We start from the raw sequence: 16,784 nt of genomic DNA, 5'->3' as shown, positions 1-16,784 counted from the left end.
CACTGAAGGTCAATAGAGCTGTGGATTAAATTTAGGAAAACTGCTGAATCAGACAGTTTAAATTGGGTGAAAAACAACTCGTATTATTAATGGAGACAGTGAAACTGTCAGATTCTCATAGAAACTCTTCTGGTTCACTAATGTGCTTCGAGGGAGGAAATTTGCTGTCCTTGCCAGCTTTGTGACTCCAACCCACAGCAATATGGTTGACTCTTAACTTCTCTCTGAAATGCTGAGCAGAACGTTCAGTTGCATCATGACCATGACACTAAAACTGAATATTGACCAAATCTAATGAACCACCCTATGATGACCTGAGATGACACTGACTGTAAAGTCAATTGAACTTGTGTTCTTGAGTGTCTGGAGATTGGAGTCTAAATTGGGAGAAGTGACCCACAGACTAGCTAAACAGTAGCTTGGCGAGGTCATATCTGCAATTCCAGAACTTCGACTACTTTTCTCAAAATCTCTGACCATAACTTTAGCAGGAGATTGGTGGAATCACCAGATTAAAAAACCCAGAATTTCCAGTGTTATGTTGGGAGATCTTCCAGAGAGTGAAGTATTTTTTCTTCAGGATGAGGGAGAGTATTGAATATTCTTCAAGATGTCACTTGCCGTGATGCTTAAGAAAAGTCTTCATGCTGATGATATTGCAGCATGACTATTCTGGTGGCATTAGTAGTTAAAGTAAGCTGGAACTCTTGGCTTGGGAATCCAGCCTTTAACAACTTTACATGATTTTCTTCTGTGTGACTTTCCAATGTGCTGTTTCTATGCCCATTTGCAACCTAATCCCCACCAGCAGTGACTGTTCATCTTTCAACATATCTTGAGCTTCTTTATGAATTAATTTCATGCCTACATCAGACACCCCATCCAATTAGCCTTGCCTGTCTAGTCCATTTAAACCCTAAAGTACCCCTTAATCTATTGTATTTTAATCAGCATATATACAAAGCTTCCAATTTCCTCGCTATCACCCCCTTCTTAGTGAGAACATTGATGTGTATGTAAATCATGATGATGTTTTGAAAATCAGCAGTGCTCCTTGGCAGGCGTTGATTAATGTATTTTCATAAAATTCTTCTCCTTATTTAATGGTTATTGGCACAAGTACCAAGCAGCTAAATTTCACATGAGATTATTAACCAGTGCAATGCAAATATAGCAGGCAAATTTCAATCTAAAGGAATCTTGAAGCTGAACAAAGTTTTGTCTCCTCTTTCCTCACACCCATTTGCCATGCTGGTGCTCCAACTTTACTCATATAGTAAGCAACTGTAACTTTCACAAAAGAGATACTGTTTCAAAAGTTACTGACATCACAGGGATATTTACAAGAATACCACAGTGAAGTTATAAGCTTAAGTTAGTGCTCATTTCTCTTTCATGCAAAATAGATTTATATTTCAGCAAGATACGTGTTGATAGAGGAGAAGCGTGAATAACCCTGAATTATCTCCTTTTAATCCATTGATCTATAACAGTCCTGTGGGAAAGTTCTCTGCACGGAAATGAAAAAAAGAACCAAGAACAAAAGTACACTGGTTTGTCCTTGATTTCCCAATCCTTATTGACAAAAGGTCTGGAGTCCAAAGAGAGGAGATTCGGAGATTTTGAGAACTTTGTTTCCAAATGGGAAGCATTTAGTCAGTTTAAACGCAGGCTGCATCATGTGGTGAGGCACAGAATGAAATCATTCTTAGAAGTTGCAGTTTGTTGTAACATGATCACAAGCATCATTGTCAGGATGATCATCTGCATTGTTGGATAAATTATGATGTGGAATAAGGGGGGGGGATGGAAAGTGATGCCAAATGTGTACTCTGTCTCAGGCTAATGTTTCTTTATGCAAACTCTTGTCCAGGCTTTGATCTGTGTGAGGTGGGCCAAGAGGAAGTGGTGCTGAAAACTGGGAAGCAGGCAAACAGAAAGACCATGCACTTTGCTCTCCAGTCTCTGCTTGCTTTGTTTGGTAAGTTTTGAATTACACTGGTACAACTGAATCATGTTGCATGAAAAGCAGATGCTGTGAACTATTCTCTATTGATCTAGATCAATACAGTACAATCCAACTGAACTTTGTAATGAATGGATCCTTCAGCATCATTACTGTTGAAGCAGCAGTTGTTACAAAGAGCAGATGCTGCGTACACAGCTTAAGAACATCACAACATTTACGTCTGTGGAGCCAGGAGGTTCTCCCAGTTCCACAGTACAAACTGCCTCCTTCCCCCCTGTTGCTCCAGCTTCCACTGGGTCTATTTGGTATTGAGCTGCTTAAAATTAAACTAGCTAATGAGGGGCACAAAAAATACCCTTTTGCGTGTATCCTATTTCAACCGCAAAGTAGGCCTGAAGGAATTTCATCCTGTATAAATGCAAAGTAACATGGTCTCTGAAAGGAAAGTGTGTTAAAATATACGTATGTGGAGAAAGTGCAGGAAAATTTGATTCAGAAAATAATAAACTGCCATGACCAATAACATGAAAGATTGGGCCTAATGGTCCGTATTCCTTCTCTAATATTCCCAAACAGCACCATAAAAAAAGATTCTGACAGCTTCTGGCTCCCGTACAAAAGGCATAAACTCTCCCATGTGTTCAGTATTGAAAATAACTGTTTTAAAAGTATCAGCTTAGCTCAGTTGGTCACATTCTTCACTCCAAGTAAGAAAGTTGTAGTAATGCTCAGTCTGATGTGTGGGCATGTAATCCGGGCTGTCAATCAACTGCAGTACTGATAGAATGCTGCATTGTTTCAGGTGCTGCCTATTGAGCGAAATTTAAAGGAGGCACTCACTACTTGTTCCAGTATTTAAATGGACATGAAAAATCTTCAAGGCAGATTTGCTGTGTTTGTTATGTGAAACAAAACAATTATTTTTTATATAATAGCACACTACACGAAACACTTGTTCCACTATTATAACACTGAACCAGAATTTTTTCATGTGCACTATGTATATGACATGCATACTCACCCGGCCACAGAACATGGGCGGGACTTGTGCACACAAGGTGGAAGACCGCCTTAAGCGCAGTGTTAAGCTTTAGTGTTCATCAATAGGAGACTGATCTTACCTGGTCACTGCTGGTTGGTCCAAGACATACACTGTCTTCTAATTAGTTCCTCCTTTAAATGTTTTTCTTAGGGTTTGCTTTCATCTCTTTCCCATGCCCCCAGCGCCCATCTGAGACCGCTGTCGGCCCATTGTTCTCAGGTTATCTGATTGGCTCTCCATCCATCCCAGCCTCTGGCCCCCAAAGACCACTCCACTGGTTTCTGGCCCAATCTGCTCATTGACCAATCCTGTATAGACCCCTATTCAATTTTCTCCTCTCCATTTAGCCTCAATATTATTCTTCCCTGGATTGTGTCAATGAGGTTTATTGATTGGAGTTTAGCAAAATTGTCTGCTTGGTATGCAAAAGAAGTTTGACCTAAAGGCGTCAAAAGGTTTTTTTTAAAAAAGTCGATTAATAATTTAGTTATTTTTGTCTAAGGATCACTTGACCTTTCAACGGAGATTGTCATGCAGAAACAGCATTTGTTTTAATGCAATTACACTCAGCAAAAATGATTCATAATACTAATCGGAAAAGTATGCATGCATGGAGGGATCTTATTTATTTATTCTGTTTTATTTACAATCTGATTTCTCTAAGCAACGGAATGGGATGAGGAGTGGGATACATAGTACATTATCAACTACAGATTTGTTGTGTACAGTTCATTCAGTGCTGTAACAGATGAGTAACCAGCCCCCAGATAAATAAGAAGGTGTCTGCATAATTAGATAAGGCGACATTGCATATTCCAATTTTATATTTGAAATGTCTTCTTGGGTATCCACCAGAAATATTATAATTTATTTTGTCATTTTGTTTATTAATGTGTGTGGCTGCTCCTGATGCTTGTAATAGATTGTTCATCTGCTTTAGTTTGACATCAATTTATTTACTGTTGTTTGTTTTTTTTTCCCAGTTATTATTTTTTCAGAATTTTTGGCATTCCTTCCCTCTCGCCCAGAGCACCCAGAGATTGAGTGTCCTCTGCCAGGGGCACAGCAAAGCAGCTAGGTGCAAATTTGCAGCAATGGTTTGCATGTCAAAGGCTCAGTGGAGAATACTCTCAGCAATCCTTTTTTTTCTGAAAGTGCTCTGCCATTTTCAGCTTGTATTATAGGATCATGGAAACTTATAAAGTGGAGGAAGCTATTCGGCCCATCTTATCTGTGCCAGACAAGAAAAGTCTCTCCAGCTGAGTCCCACTTACCAGTTCTTGGTCCTTTGCCTTGTGGTGTAGAGTGCTTAACGTGCTTAATCAAGTACTTTTCAAGCACAGATAATCTTACTAAACTCCGATCAATAAAAAACGCTATGATGCTGGAGGAACTGAGCAGGCCAGGCAGCATCGATGGAGAAAAGCAGGCGGTCAACATTTCGGGTCAAAACCCTTCTTCAGGACTGAAGATAGGAAAAGGGGGACCCCAATATGTAGGAGGGAAAAGCAGAGCAGTGATAGGTGGACAAAAGAGGGGAGGTGGAGTGGGCACAACCTTGCAGCCTAACAGCATGAACATTGAATTCTCCCACTTTAAGTAACCCCCGCACCTACCACCCCCCCTCCACACCCACCATGCCTCTTCTTTTCCCTTTCCTAGCCTATTTCTCTTTTCTCTACCCTTTTTCCTCCTTACCTTTGACCCGTCTCCCGGTGGATCTGCTCCCCCTCCTCCCCCACACCTACCTATCACTATCTCTTACCTGCATCCACCTATCACCACCTTGTGCCCACCCCGCCTCCCCTCTTTTGTCCACCTATCACTGCTCTGCTTTTTCCTCCAATATATTGGCCTTCCCCTTTTCCCATCTTCAGTCCTGAAGAAGGGTCCTGACCCGAAACGTTGACCGCCTGCTTTTCTCCACGGATGCTGCCTGGCCTGCTGAGCTCCTCCAGCATCATCATGTTTTTCATCTGGATTCCAGCAACTACAGTCCTTTGTTTCTCTTCCGACTAATAAACCTCATCAACACAGTCAGGGGAGGCAGAACATTGGGGCTGAGTGGAGAGGGGAAAATTGAATAGAGGTCCAATGTTCAATGAGCATATTGGGTCAGGAACAAGTGGAGTGGCTATTGAGGGCTAGAGGTTGGGTTGTTTGCAGAGACAATTCTTCCGCTATTCTTTCGGTCACTTGAGTGCCAGAGTCTCATCACAACTCTTGGTGAAACATTTTTACTTAGCTTCTCCCTAATCTTCATCAATTAATTTAAATCAGTTCCCACTGGTTACTGCTCTCTTTGCCAGGAACCTCCTATTCGCTCTGTCTCAGCAGCTTGTTATTTCATACACCTTAACTAAAGCTCTTGCATAGAAATTTCTCCTCTCAGAGGGCAGTGAATCTGTGGAATTCTTTGCCCCAGAGGGTGGTGGTGGTCAGATCATTCAACAGGTGGAGATAGATAGGAAGATGGAGGAATGGAGGGTTATGGAGAACTGGTACTGAAGAGGCCAGCATAGATCAGCCATGATCATATTGAATGGTGGAGCAGGCTTGAGGGGCTGAGTGGCCTACTCCTATTTTCTTGTGTTATAGCATTCTCTTCTCAGCTTCCTTTGTAGATATGTCTGGACTGGAGTTGAAACAATGCGAGGGATCAAGAAATGAAATGTTATAATCTTGGCAACATTCTTGTAAATTCCCTCTGTTCCATTTCCAGTATAATCACATCCTTACTCTGCTGTGGCCTAACTAGTGTTTTATTATGTTCTGGCATAACCTCTCTGTCCTCTTATTCCATGTCTCAGTCAAAGAAGGAATGTTTTGTGTATCTGCCGACCTACCAATTCTATCTATCTACCATCTTCTGAGATCTGGTGGTCCTTTTGAGACTGAGTATTCAATATAGGACAAAGTTTAAGTGGCCTTTCTTGATGAGCCAAATAAATAATTCCTTTCAGGGGAACTTCCTCTCCTCCAGAATGTGATTTGCCATATGAATTGTGAAATACTTCTCCATTTGAACTAAGCAAAAGGTTTACAATGTGCTGTCAGATTACATTTTGGTTCCAAATGTTATGCTTCCAGTAAAATCTGTTCTGGAGATGGCTTGTTTCCAGATGAAAGTGTAGATCACCTTTTGCCATGTCAGAGCATTAGAATAATTAGCAGTCATTCCCAGAGTAATTTCTGGCAGTAACTTTGTACAACTGCTTTGTCCTTGGAAGCTGTTGCCACTGGTCAGTGTCACAAGATGAAGCTGCTCACCCTGACCAAACAGCATTCCCTTCATATACCACCTTTAAAGTAGAAAAATATCCAAGGCCCATCACAGGGATGTAAGGGAAAACAATGGATTATGAGCCCATATTTGATGGAGCAACAAACATTCAGTCAATGGTCTAAGTTTTAAAGAATGTCTTGAAGGAGGAGAGAGAGAAGGAGAGAGGGATAGGATACATCCTTCCTTAATGGCTGGAGATACACTGCTAAAGGTAGGGCGAATAGGGGATTGCACAGGACGACAGGGTTGAAGGAGCATAAACACTCGCAAATGTTTTTATTGATAAAGTTATGAATAACCTAGATTCTTTTACTCTGTTCTAGATTCCACAGAACTGCCTAAAAGACTCAGTCTTGACAGCTCTTCATCGTTGGAATCTCTCTCCTCTTCTCAATCGGTTTCCAATCCAACAGGACAGATGAATCCACCGTTTTCTCCCACATACGGAGATTCAATGGCATCAGATGCCATCTCTGTGTATAGCCTCAGTTCCATTGCCTCCTCCATGAGCTTTGCTTCCAAAACAGACATCACAGGTGAAGGAATGTTTCAAAGGGCACGACAGGACTATGAGAGGCCTAAGAATGTTTACCCACACAAGGCCACAATGTTAGCAAGTAGATCTTCTCCACAGACAAGCAACACAAGCAGAGATGAGGAAGAGTATGATGGATTCTCTATCATTAGCAGTGAGCCATTGAGTGTTTACACTGATACTCTCAAGGTGTCTGCCTCACCAGACAAAGAGAGGACTACAGAACACAGCCATAATCTTGGAGATAGGCACGCACTCAAAGGTAATGCAAGTGCTTCCAGCTCTCCAGCTAAAATGACCCTCATTCCAAGTCCAAACTCACCATTTCAGAAAGTGGAATCCAGAAATAAACTTCCAAGTTCAGATACTGGAGAATCTGATCAATCCAGCACTGAGACAGATAGCACAGTGAAGTCCCAAGAGGAGAAGGTGACCAAACTTAATCCTCAGGAGCTGGCGCAGAAAATCTTGGAGGAAACTCAAAGCCACTTGCTTGCTGTTGAGCGACTTTATCAAAGTAGTGGGCCAGCCAACCCGCTGGGCTCTGCTGATGTTGACGGTGGTGTAACCGGGCATCATGGCACTTCTGTCTTTAAATCTTCAGATACAAGTGCATTCAGCAAACCACTGAATAGCGTTGGGCAAAAAAAGCAGTCTTCTCCAGTTACCACAAAACCAAAGCCTCCAACACGGAGCTCATCACTGCAGAAAGTGAACTCAGGAAACAACACGCCTACCAGTGATATCACTGAGGTAGGTCTGTCAGCAGGAGACTGCTACTCTAAAGGGAGTGACAGTAGACAAACCACGGCGCCATCTTCGCCTGTTGTGGATTTACGTCAGTCACCCAGTTCCTCGACTGATCAATCTCCGATCAAGATCAAATATCCCAGCTCCCCATACAGTGCCCACATTTCCAGATCACCAAGTTCAGGCCAGCAGTCTCCAGCTGGGAGTAACCCTTCTCCTGCCCTCTCTTACTCATCAGCAGGCTCAGCACGCTCAAGCCCGGCTGACATCCCAGACCTGAGCAGATTGAAAATGACCGCCATCGACGAAAAGGTTAAGGCTGTCCATAACCTCAAAACTTTCTGGACTAGTGCTACCCAGTCTTCATCCAGGCCTGTTAGAGCTCTGCGCTCCAATCCTGCTCTCGCGGGTTCCAAAGCTGATGCTCTAAGTTATTTGAATCTCTCACCAGCCAGGCGCGCCAAGAAGGAAGGGAAGGAGGATAAGTTTGAACTTAAGGAATTTTCCAAGATTCCCTACACAGATAACAAAACCCAGAACGGCAGTGGCGGTTGCCAAGAGACCAGTAAACCTGCAGAAACAATACAACCAGCAAACAACGTTCAGAGGGAAGTGCGTCCGTTGAGACTTCCATCCGGGAATGGTTATAAATTCTTGTCTCCTCGAAAGTTTCTTCCCACCTCAAAGTGCTGAAACAACCTGAACCAGCCATCCAATTTTTTTGATTGCCATGTGACCTTGTGAGACGAGCATGTACAAGCCAATTGTGTCGCACAGGCACCGTTTGTAAACTGAACTTTTGTGTTGCGTGAACAGTACTAAATTTTTTATACTGTTAAAGAAAGAAAAAGCAAAAAAAAAACTACTGTGTACAAATGTCATATTTTTATTGAATCCAGAATGGCATTTTGCCTTGTTTCTTAGTCATTTAATGGTTGATATTGGTTTATAAATGTCAAAAATCACATTGGAATGTCATCCACAGTCATAGTATTTGTTGGAAATACAAAATAAACTAGGCTTGGCAGTTTTAGGTTGCACACATTTTTTATTGATAGTGATCTCTTTTTAAAATTGGTGCATATTATGCAATATTTTTGGTGCATTTGAAAGGTGCTGATGATTTTTGCTATCTTGCACCAGGAAGGCTAGACAGTTATAAATCCCATCCAGATTACAGAATTTCCTCTGAAGGCTTCAAAACACAGTTGCTCGACCACTCTGTATCTCGGCTAGCAGGGGGCACAAGTGAGCCTTTAAGTCATTGCCAAAGGATCAACCCAAATTGGATTGCCTCACTCTGCACTTGATTACTTACAAAAGTATTCTTCACGTATTAGTAATAACAGCCTCCCTCTAGTCTCCACCTTTAAGTTAACCACCCCTCAATAATTCATCCATTCAAGTAGATTTCATTGTGTTAATATGAATGCATTATACAAGCCGCCTTTACTGCAGATTGTTGGCTTGGGAGAGGGTTGCTTGAGGCTGTTTTGTTGTTTCTAGTGAGTTATTGAGACTTGGACTACCTAAGTATGGCTATTATTTAAGATTGACATTCCAAGCTGACTGTCAGTTGTCCACACTGGGCTAAGATATAAACTGGAGGGGGGCCATCCAGTCTTCTAACAGAATAGCCTGTACTTAAAATCATGAATGGATTTTTATGTGACCTGAAATGATGGCATTATTGAAGAAGGATTTCCATGAATTATTTTTAAGATTCAAACAACCCTCAGAATCCCACTGATGATCTGGCCCATTTGCCCTGAGGTATTTCATACTTTGTCCTTCCACCGACATGGATTTAAAGCAAATTAGCAAATTTAGAAACTCTATTCTGATTTGCAGATTGCCTCAGAAGATTACTACTGACCATATGGAGAAATTGCCATCAGATTGATGAGAAATTTTAGAGATCATGTGTGAGATTGCATTTAATCAGATCAGGGAGGGAAGAAAGAATAAGGTTACCTAAAACTTTCAAGCCTAAAAGTATTAGTGTGTCTGTTAAATATGCTCTTTATGGTTGTTGCATAGAATTCTAGGGAAAGAATGTGTCATTATATGAATTCTGAAGTAAGTAATGAAAAAAAACTGATGGGTGTGGCAACCAGAGAGTTACTGCTGTGCTTATTCCATGTTGTGGCAGTTTACTGTTTTATTGTGTGTTCAGTAGTATTACCAGAGCCTTTCCATGCAGCTGTATCTTGTGTACTGTACACCAGAGGGCGGCAATGCAGTATTTTTGTCAGCTTATTTCATCATTCCAACACCAATCCACTACACTTGATGCTTCTTCAGTGAGTTGTCGTTTCGGTGGTTTGCAACGTTAGTGATATTTTCTTTGTTCCCCTCTTTTTAAAATTTCTTTTGTAAAATTTCTAGTTGACACGCTTGTTATTTATATTCTATGTAAGCTCAGTGAGCGTCACCAGTGTCCTTCTGACCCTGACCCTGAGTTTCAAACTCCGCACGGTATCGGTCACTTATAATGCAAAGTTACATCTCCATGACAATGTTTGGCTCTATCATGAACTCGCTTTTATCCCTGAAACTCGCGTCCATATCTCCAGAGTTAGTTTCTCCAAAATGTCCATCAGCCTCCTGATTTCTACCCAACTTAGTCATCTAAAATTCTAGCACCTAAATCTTGTTTGGTATAAAATCTCAGATGTCCATTACCACCAGCCCCACCTCCAATTCTTTGTGGCATCCACTGCCCACACAGTGCCCAGTTTCAAAATCCCAGGATGGTCCTCCCCATCTCTGCAGTCCTAGGCCTCAGGTATCACACTTCTTCTGAGAGTGTGTCCCTTTTTTCCTCACCATTGGTGGCAGAGCCCTACAGTTACATGCCCATTCTTCACATTAAACCATTTTCCTTTGCCGCATCTTCAAGTGACTCCTGAAAATCTACCTCTTTAATCATGCATTCGATCACCTTCCAAAACTAACTTGCATCTCCGCCCTACCTGTTTCTCTTCCTGCCACTAACACCCAACTCCATGCCCTGCCTTTTCTGAAGTGCCTTGGGACATTTTATTACATTATAGGTGCTATCTTAAGCGTTAACTGCCTTTGTTACTGGATTTTTAAATAATGAGAAATATCCTTAATGGATAAAATTCCATTCAGAAGTGTTTTTGTACTATTGTATTGTATTGCATTGATAGCAGTTCCCAGTATAAATCATTCAAACTCCCTTTTCCAGAGGCAGATCATGGGGTTTCGTATTGTTGTTGAAACTGCCTCTTCTATGGGTCAAATTGATTCATAGGAGATCAGCAATAGAAGATCCTTTGGGCACTATTCTTCCAGGACTCTTGGTGCAATGAAGCAGAATGTAAATGATTCTTTTGTCTTTTCTGTTCAATGACTGGATTCAGTGAGAACGTTATACATGCCAATCCATTTCCTCTCTCTCTACCCATAGACATAGTTGTAAGACCTGTATTCATCTCCCATTCTGAGTCTATGTGCTTTTCCAAGGTTCATTACTTGGGTAAAATACCTACTGTGGGCAGGAAAACAGCTTTCAGTGTCAGAATTGTAAACTGTTATTGGTTTTCAGTGTGGAAGGAAAATTTGTTTCTCCTATGTGACTTATCTTGAAATGTTAATAAGCAACCATATTAACATTTCAAGACAGGTCACCTAACGAGAAACAAATAATTTTACTGGCTGCCACTCCAATTTTCATTAAGTTGGAAGCATGAATGCTGGAACGTGGTGAGATGCTACACGTTGTTCAGCTCCATTCAAATGCCCTGTAAACAGTTCCCACTTCATACGCACATTTCTTGCCTTGGAATGTTATGTATTCAAGGTGATTGCAGAACTTAACCACATGTGTTTGCTCTGAGGATTTGCTGGAGTTTTCATCCAGACAGGGCCCTGCCATTTTGACAGATGGATGTAAAAGATGCTTGGAAAATCCTCCTGATGTTCCGGCTAACATTTAACCCATGCTTGTTTGTAAGACCATGCTGCGCACAAACTGGGTGCCTTATTTACTTTCCTAACAACAAGGACATCAAAAGTAATTCATCAGCATGTTGGCAGATGCTGCTCTCATCCACGGTCCTCCTCCACCTTATTCTTTTGTGTGTTTAAATAAATAGAGGACTGTACTTTATGACAAATTGTTTTAGTGGAGGCATGAATTGCTTTATGTTTACTGTTTTTGCTAGCTCTTCCATATTTCTCATCAAGCCCCATGTTCTGTTAGACGATGTACATGACTCTCTTTGAGTTTTATTTCTGAAATGAATATTCTTGTTTGCCCATAATAGCAATTACAGAATATCAAGTGGGGTTAACTCTGTTTTTCAGTCCTTGGATCAGTTGATGTAAGAACTGTTGCTTTTCCAAATGATGGCCTGAAGCCATAATTCAGTTATATTTACAGAGCCTGGCTCCACATATAGTTGGATCAACCAGATTCAGAGCCCCTGTACTCAGATTAGAAATGGTCAAATTCAGAGTTGCGTGCATTCAGGGAACTTGCCACTACAGTAAAGTATGTGCAACTAATGCACTTGCATAACCTAGTGATGAAATCATACCAGGAATCAGGGTACTTAGACGTACAGGGAGACCTGGAAGCTCTGTACTCAGCACCACGTGGAGACCTGGAGCCCATGTGCTCAACCCAACCCAATGACCAGTGGCTGCACACTCATCCTGGGACACAGGCCTGAAAATGATGTGCTCGGCTGTGAGAGCAGACCTGGACCTCATCTGCTTATCCTTGCACACAGACCTGAAAGCCATGTCCTTGGGAACCCTGGCACTTAGTTGAACCCGAACCTGTGCACAGCTGTAAAATCATAAGGACGGGATGTTTGTCTTACTGATGAAGTAAGATACTGAATCGTATAATAGATATGGTGGTTTAATCCAGGCTTCCTTTGCTCTGCTGTGACGTTCCAGGGAAATTTTTAGTGAGGGTGTATTGATATTCTCAGTGTATCAATGTTTCCTGAACTTGAATCCAACATTCGCCATCTGATTCCCCTATTTACGTATCTGGATGAACCAATCCTAAATGTTAATGTTGAGCTAAATCCCATATCTTAAAGACAAACCCTAAGAAAACTTTTTTTTAATAGGATGTTCACTTACTGAATACAAGTGTTTAAATTGTGGATATATTTTTCCCATGCGTGCAAACAAAAGTTTGGAAAACTGACATTAAGCCAGCGACAGTTTATACAATTTTTTTTAACTAGGGAAAATGTATTGTATTGTACGTTTATGTAAATTACAGAGTAAAGACAGCTCATGGAGCTTGCACCTTTTGCAGATAACAGCTTGAGTTAATTCAGACGATCTCTTCCTATCCATGATTTTGGTTCTGCTGCGGAATAGCAGGGGACACGTTTTGAAACCTCTTGTGAATAATGTGTTTGGGTGATGATACATGATTCCAGCCTGCTAAATGATTCCTGCCCTGAGCATACTTTGAAAGCAGTTCCACCCTTTCATTTCTGATCAGGGATCATTTTTCAGTCATAACTCTGTGCTTGAGTCACTTATATTATAGAGTTGCAATGATGATTGAAGACAGCATTCTTCAGCAATTTTTTTTGGGGCTTTTTATGAATGTTGTTGGAAGCTTAGATTATAAGAGAACTTCATGTGCATAGAATGATGTGCTTCCTCGTACTTAGTCCAAACCTGTGGTTCTTTACAATTGGCAAACGCACCAATCGTTCTGTATATTTCTATAAGGGTTTTAGATGGAACTTGGAGCTTTATTTCACTGTACTCTGGACAACCTAGAAGTATTTCTCTGAGTCCTCATGAAATGCCAGCACTTGAGAGGTGCTGTCACATTGCCCAGGATGCATTATGATTTGTTACAACCCAAATTTACACCTAACAATAACAATACTTTCAGAAATATGAGCTCAAACTGGTCTCAAAGCTGTTTTGGAATTTGAATAAACCCAGCTAAAATTAGTCACACTTGCATTATTCCAGTTCCTCAAGAATCTTCCTCAAGCCCACTCCAGGAACGTCAGTGTGTGCTTAGACTTGCTTTTTCTAGCATTGAAAAACAAGGTCATTCGGGCAATAACTTAACCACCAATCAGAATAAAAGCTGGAGATGCTCAAGTCAGGCAGCATCTGTGGAGAAAGAAATGGGATTAACTTTCTAGGTTGTTAACCTTTCGTCAGAACTTAATGTTGAATTTTGATGTTAGAACTGTGAGGTGCTGACAGAAGGTTGTAACCCCAAAAGGTTAATAGAGATACAAGAGACTGCAGAAGCTGGAATCTGAAGCAACAAACAATCTGCTGGAGGAACTCAGTGAGTCCAGCAACATCTGTGGGAGGAAAGGAATTGTCAATGTTTTGGTTTCGACCCGAAATGTCGACAATTTCTTTCCTCTCACAGATGCTGCTCGACCCGTGGAGTTCCTCCAGCAGATTGTTTGTTACCCCAGTAGGTTGCCCCTGTTTCACTTTCCACACATGCCATCTGACTTGCTGAATATCTAAAGCAATTTCTGTCCTTATTTCAGATTTGCACTGAATGCAGTTTTTTGTTTTGAGTATAACTCTGGAACGAGGCTCGAATTTGGTATTAAACAAGACAAAGCTGGAGATCGTCTCCTAACCAATCGCAACAGCTTCAATCTAACTCTAATGCAACGTGAAGCTACAAAATTCTGTGTACAAACCCTTCCGTGTTGGAACCAAGAGGCACTCACACCAGTCATTCCAGGCTTAAAAAAATCATTTGCTCATGTATGGAGCGGTGTTCTGAAGCATTCACAGAGAGCTCCATTGAGAGTACCTTTGTAATAGTCACATAGAGGTCAGACTGCAGCATAACCCTGTTGATCAATCTCAAATCAGTAATTGCAGTGTAATTGCAGCCTTGTTCAGTGTCTATTCGGGTAACAATGTGATGAGCTTTCCTGGATCCAGGCAATCCTGTATATTTGGGAACTGGATGGTAGTGTGGGGCGGTGTCAGGAAGAGTGATGATTGAAGTCAGAGGGAAGTACATTTTAAGAGTAAATAGTGATTTGAAATATTATCCTTTGCTAAAGTGTGGTGCAGGATGAAACCTACCTGATCAGTAGTTTAGCTGCTGGCATTTGAAGCCTTGAAGGCCTTTGATACATTAGTGGTTGTAGATCATACTAAGCACCTCCAATGAGGGAATGTGCATTCATAGATTCTATTTTTAATATTAATTATGGTTGCACTTAGTGGAGAACCCAGTTGCTTCCTTCCTAACAAAAGGCCCTGATTGATTTAGTGATTTTCATGCTCTGGAAAGCAGGCGATCCAAGCTTCAGTCACACCTCTTCCAGCTTAAATCAACTTAATTCACAGCTGGAAGTTGCATGCTCACTATTTCTCAAGGCACACCCATGGCCAATTGCCCCCATCTCTCTGAGCCTCTGCAGCAGCAATATTAAGAAAATGTTTGTTTTTGATAAATCTGGTTTATTTCCAATGCCAAATTAATGATAATTTGTCATTGCCAAATTTGAAATAGAAATCTTTGACAAAAACAAGCTCTGTAAATGTTAGCAACTGTAATAAAAACAAAATAGAAGAAATGCACTACAAGTATGTCAGCATCTCAGAGAGAAAGCATGACTTAATGTTTCAGGTTTAGGGATTTTGTCAGTGAACCCAGGGCTGTAGGTTGTATTTCAGGGTTCAGGTTTCTGAGCTGGTGGTGTCAGTGGCTAATTTTTGACCTAATAGTTCCTTCTACCATTATTGTCACACATCTGTTCAATTATTGCAGCTTCTAAAGCAATTCGCAACAATTCCAAGGGTGCAGAACTTATCTTCTGATCCAATTTAAGATTTACTTTTCCCTATGCAAACCGGAAAAAGAAATACCCCAGTAAATTAAATATGCAAATTAATTATGGTTGACACTAAGATGTTAAGATTTTTTTTTTGCCTTTTTTTGACTTTATTAATCACATACAAGTAGAAAAGTCAGGCTGTTTCCTACTAAGCAATGCTGAGTAGAACTTCAGTGATAACCTTGAAGTTCTAGATTGTAGATAATAAAAAGAACTTGTAAACTTGTATATATCTGATTTTATTTGAATGAGCTGGTTGTCTAAAACCCATTCTCTTTCTTTTTATGGTTTATTTATATGTACATATCTCAGTATTTTTTACAGCAGACACATTTTAATGGGTACCTTTTGATTTGCTTCACACCTGACAAACTGCTTAGGACGAATTTTCGGAAGAACTGACGAAGGTGATCAAGACACTTTATGCAAGGCAGACTTAACAGTGCTGACACAGCGCCCATTCTTGTAATACAGTATACAATATAAATTATAATATGCAATTAAAATGTTACAGAAATAGAATTTGGGATACAAAGTTATTACTAAATAAACGCATTGAAACTGGCTAATGGAGACTGCATTTCATTACTGCTATTTTTAGTGAAGAAATCTTATAAAATAGTCTGTTTGCCTACTAGTGTGGTTGATATCAGTCCAGTTGTCAGTCTGGTACAAGCAGGCAGTGCCAAGTTACACTTATACTGGCCTTGGCTATATCTGTCATTCTGCAGATTCTGGCATTGACCAATGGTCTTCCTCAAGAGTTTATTCCAGAAGTTGAATGCAGAATATGAACCTGGTGGCACCAGATGTGCATTGAACATCTGCAGAATCGGATGTTAATCACCCAAAGATATATGAAGAACAGATTATAGAGACTGCTATCGAGCTGGCTTTGATTATATGACCTTCAATGATGCCTCCTGCAAAACAGCATGGCCCAGAACTCCTATCAGTCTTGGGAACTACAGCAGAATAGATTTATTGAAATCAACATATAAATCTCACACCTTAAACCATTTTCTAGTTTGGGAGGAGATTGGTAGTGTAACAGTACATATGTGGAACCGATATGGCACATAAATCAGAAAAGTGGCCGTGCTTTGTAACCAGGGCAGATTATTTTTTGATCTGCTCAGAAACCAGAATTTGGTATTGGTGTTGGTTTATTGTTGTCACTTGTACCGAGGTACAGTGAAAAACTTGTCTTGCATGCTGATCGTACAGGTCAATTCATTACACAGTGCAGTTACATTGAGTTAGTACATGGTGCATTGAGGTAGTGCAGGTAAAAACAGTAACAGTACAGAGTAAAGTGTCACAGCTACAGAGTAAGTGCAGTGCAGATAGACAAT

At 40.8% G+C, this 16,784-nt stretch overlaps 1 protein-coding gene across 1 annotated transcript in view; it reads left to right on the top strand.

The window, feature by feature from the left end:
* Positions 1–15,989, top strand: part of LOC127579325 (tetratricopeptide repeat protein 28-like) — a 603,896-nt gene extending 587,907 nt beyond the window's left edge. The window contains 2 exon segments of the mRNA XM_052032043.1: positions 1,874–1,981; positions 6,621–15,989. Of these exon segments, the coding sequence (XP_051888003.1) occupies positions 1,874–1,981; positions 6,621–8,275 (1,763 nt within the window). The 3' untranslated portion in view covers positions 8,276–15,989.
* Positions 15,990–16,784: the final 795 nt, after the last annotated feature.

Source organism: Pristis pectinata, chromosome 17 (assembly GCF_009764475.1).
Source record: "Pristis pectinata isolate sPriPec2 chromosome 17, sPriPec2.1.pri, whole genome shotgun sequence".
Lineage (NCBI taxonomy): Eukaryota > Metazoa > Chordata > Chondrichthyes > Rhinopristiformes > Pristidae > Pristis > Pristis pectinata.
The sequence above is the reverse complement of the archived record's forward strand: the minus strand, read 5'-3'. Positions and strand labels throughout refer to the sequence as shown.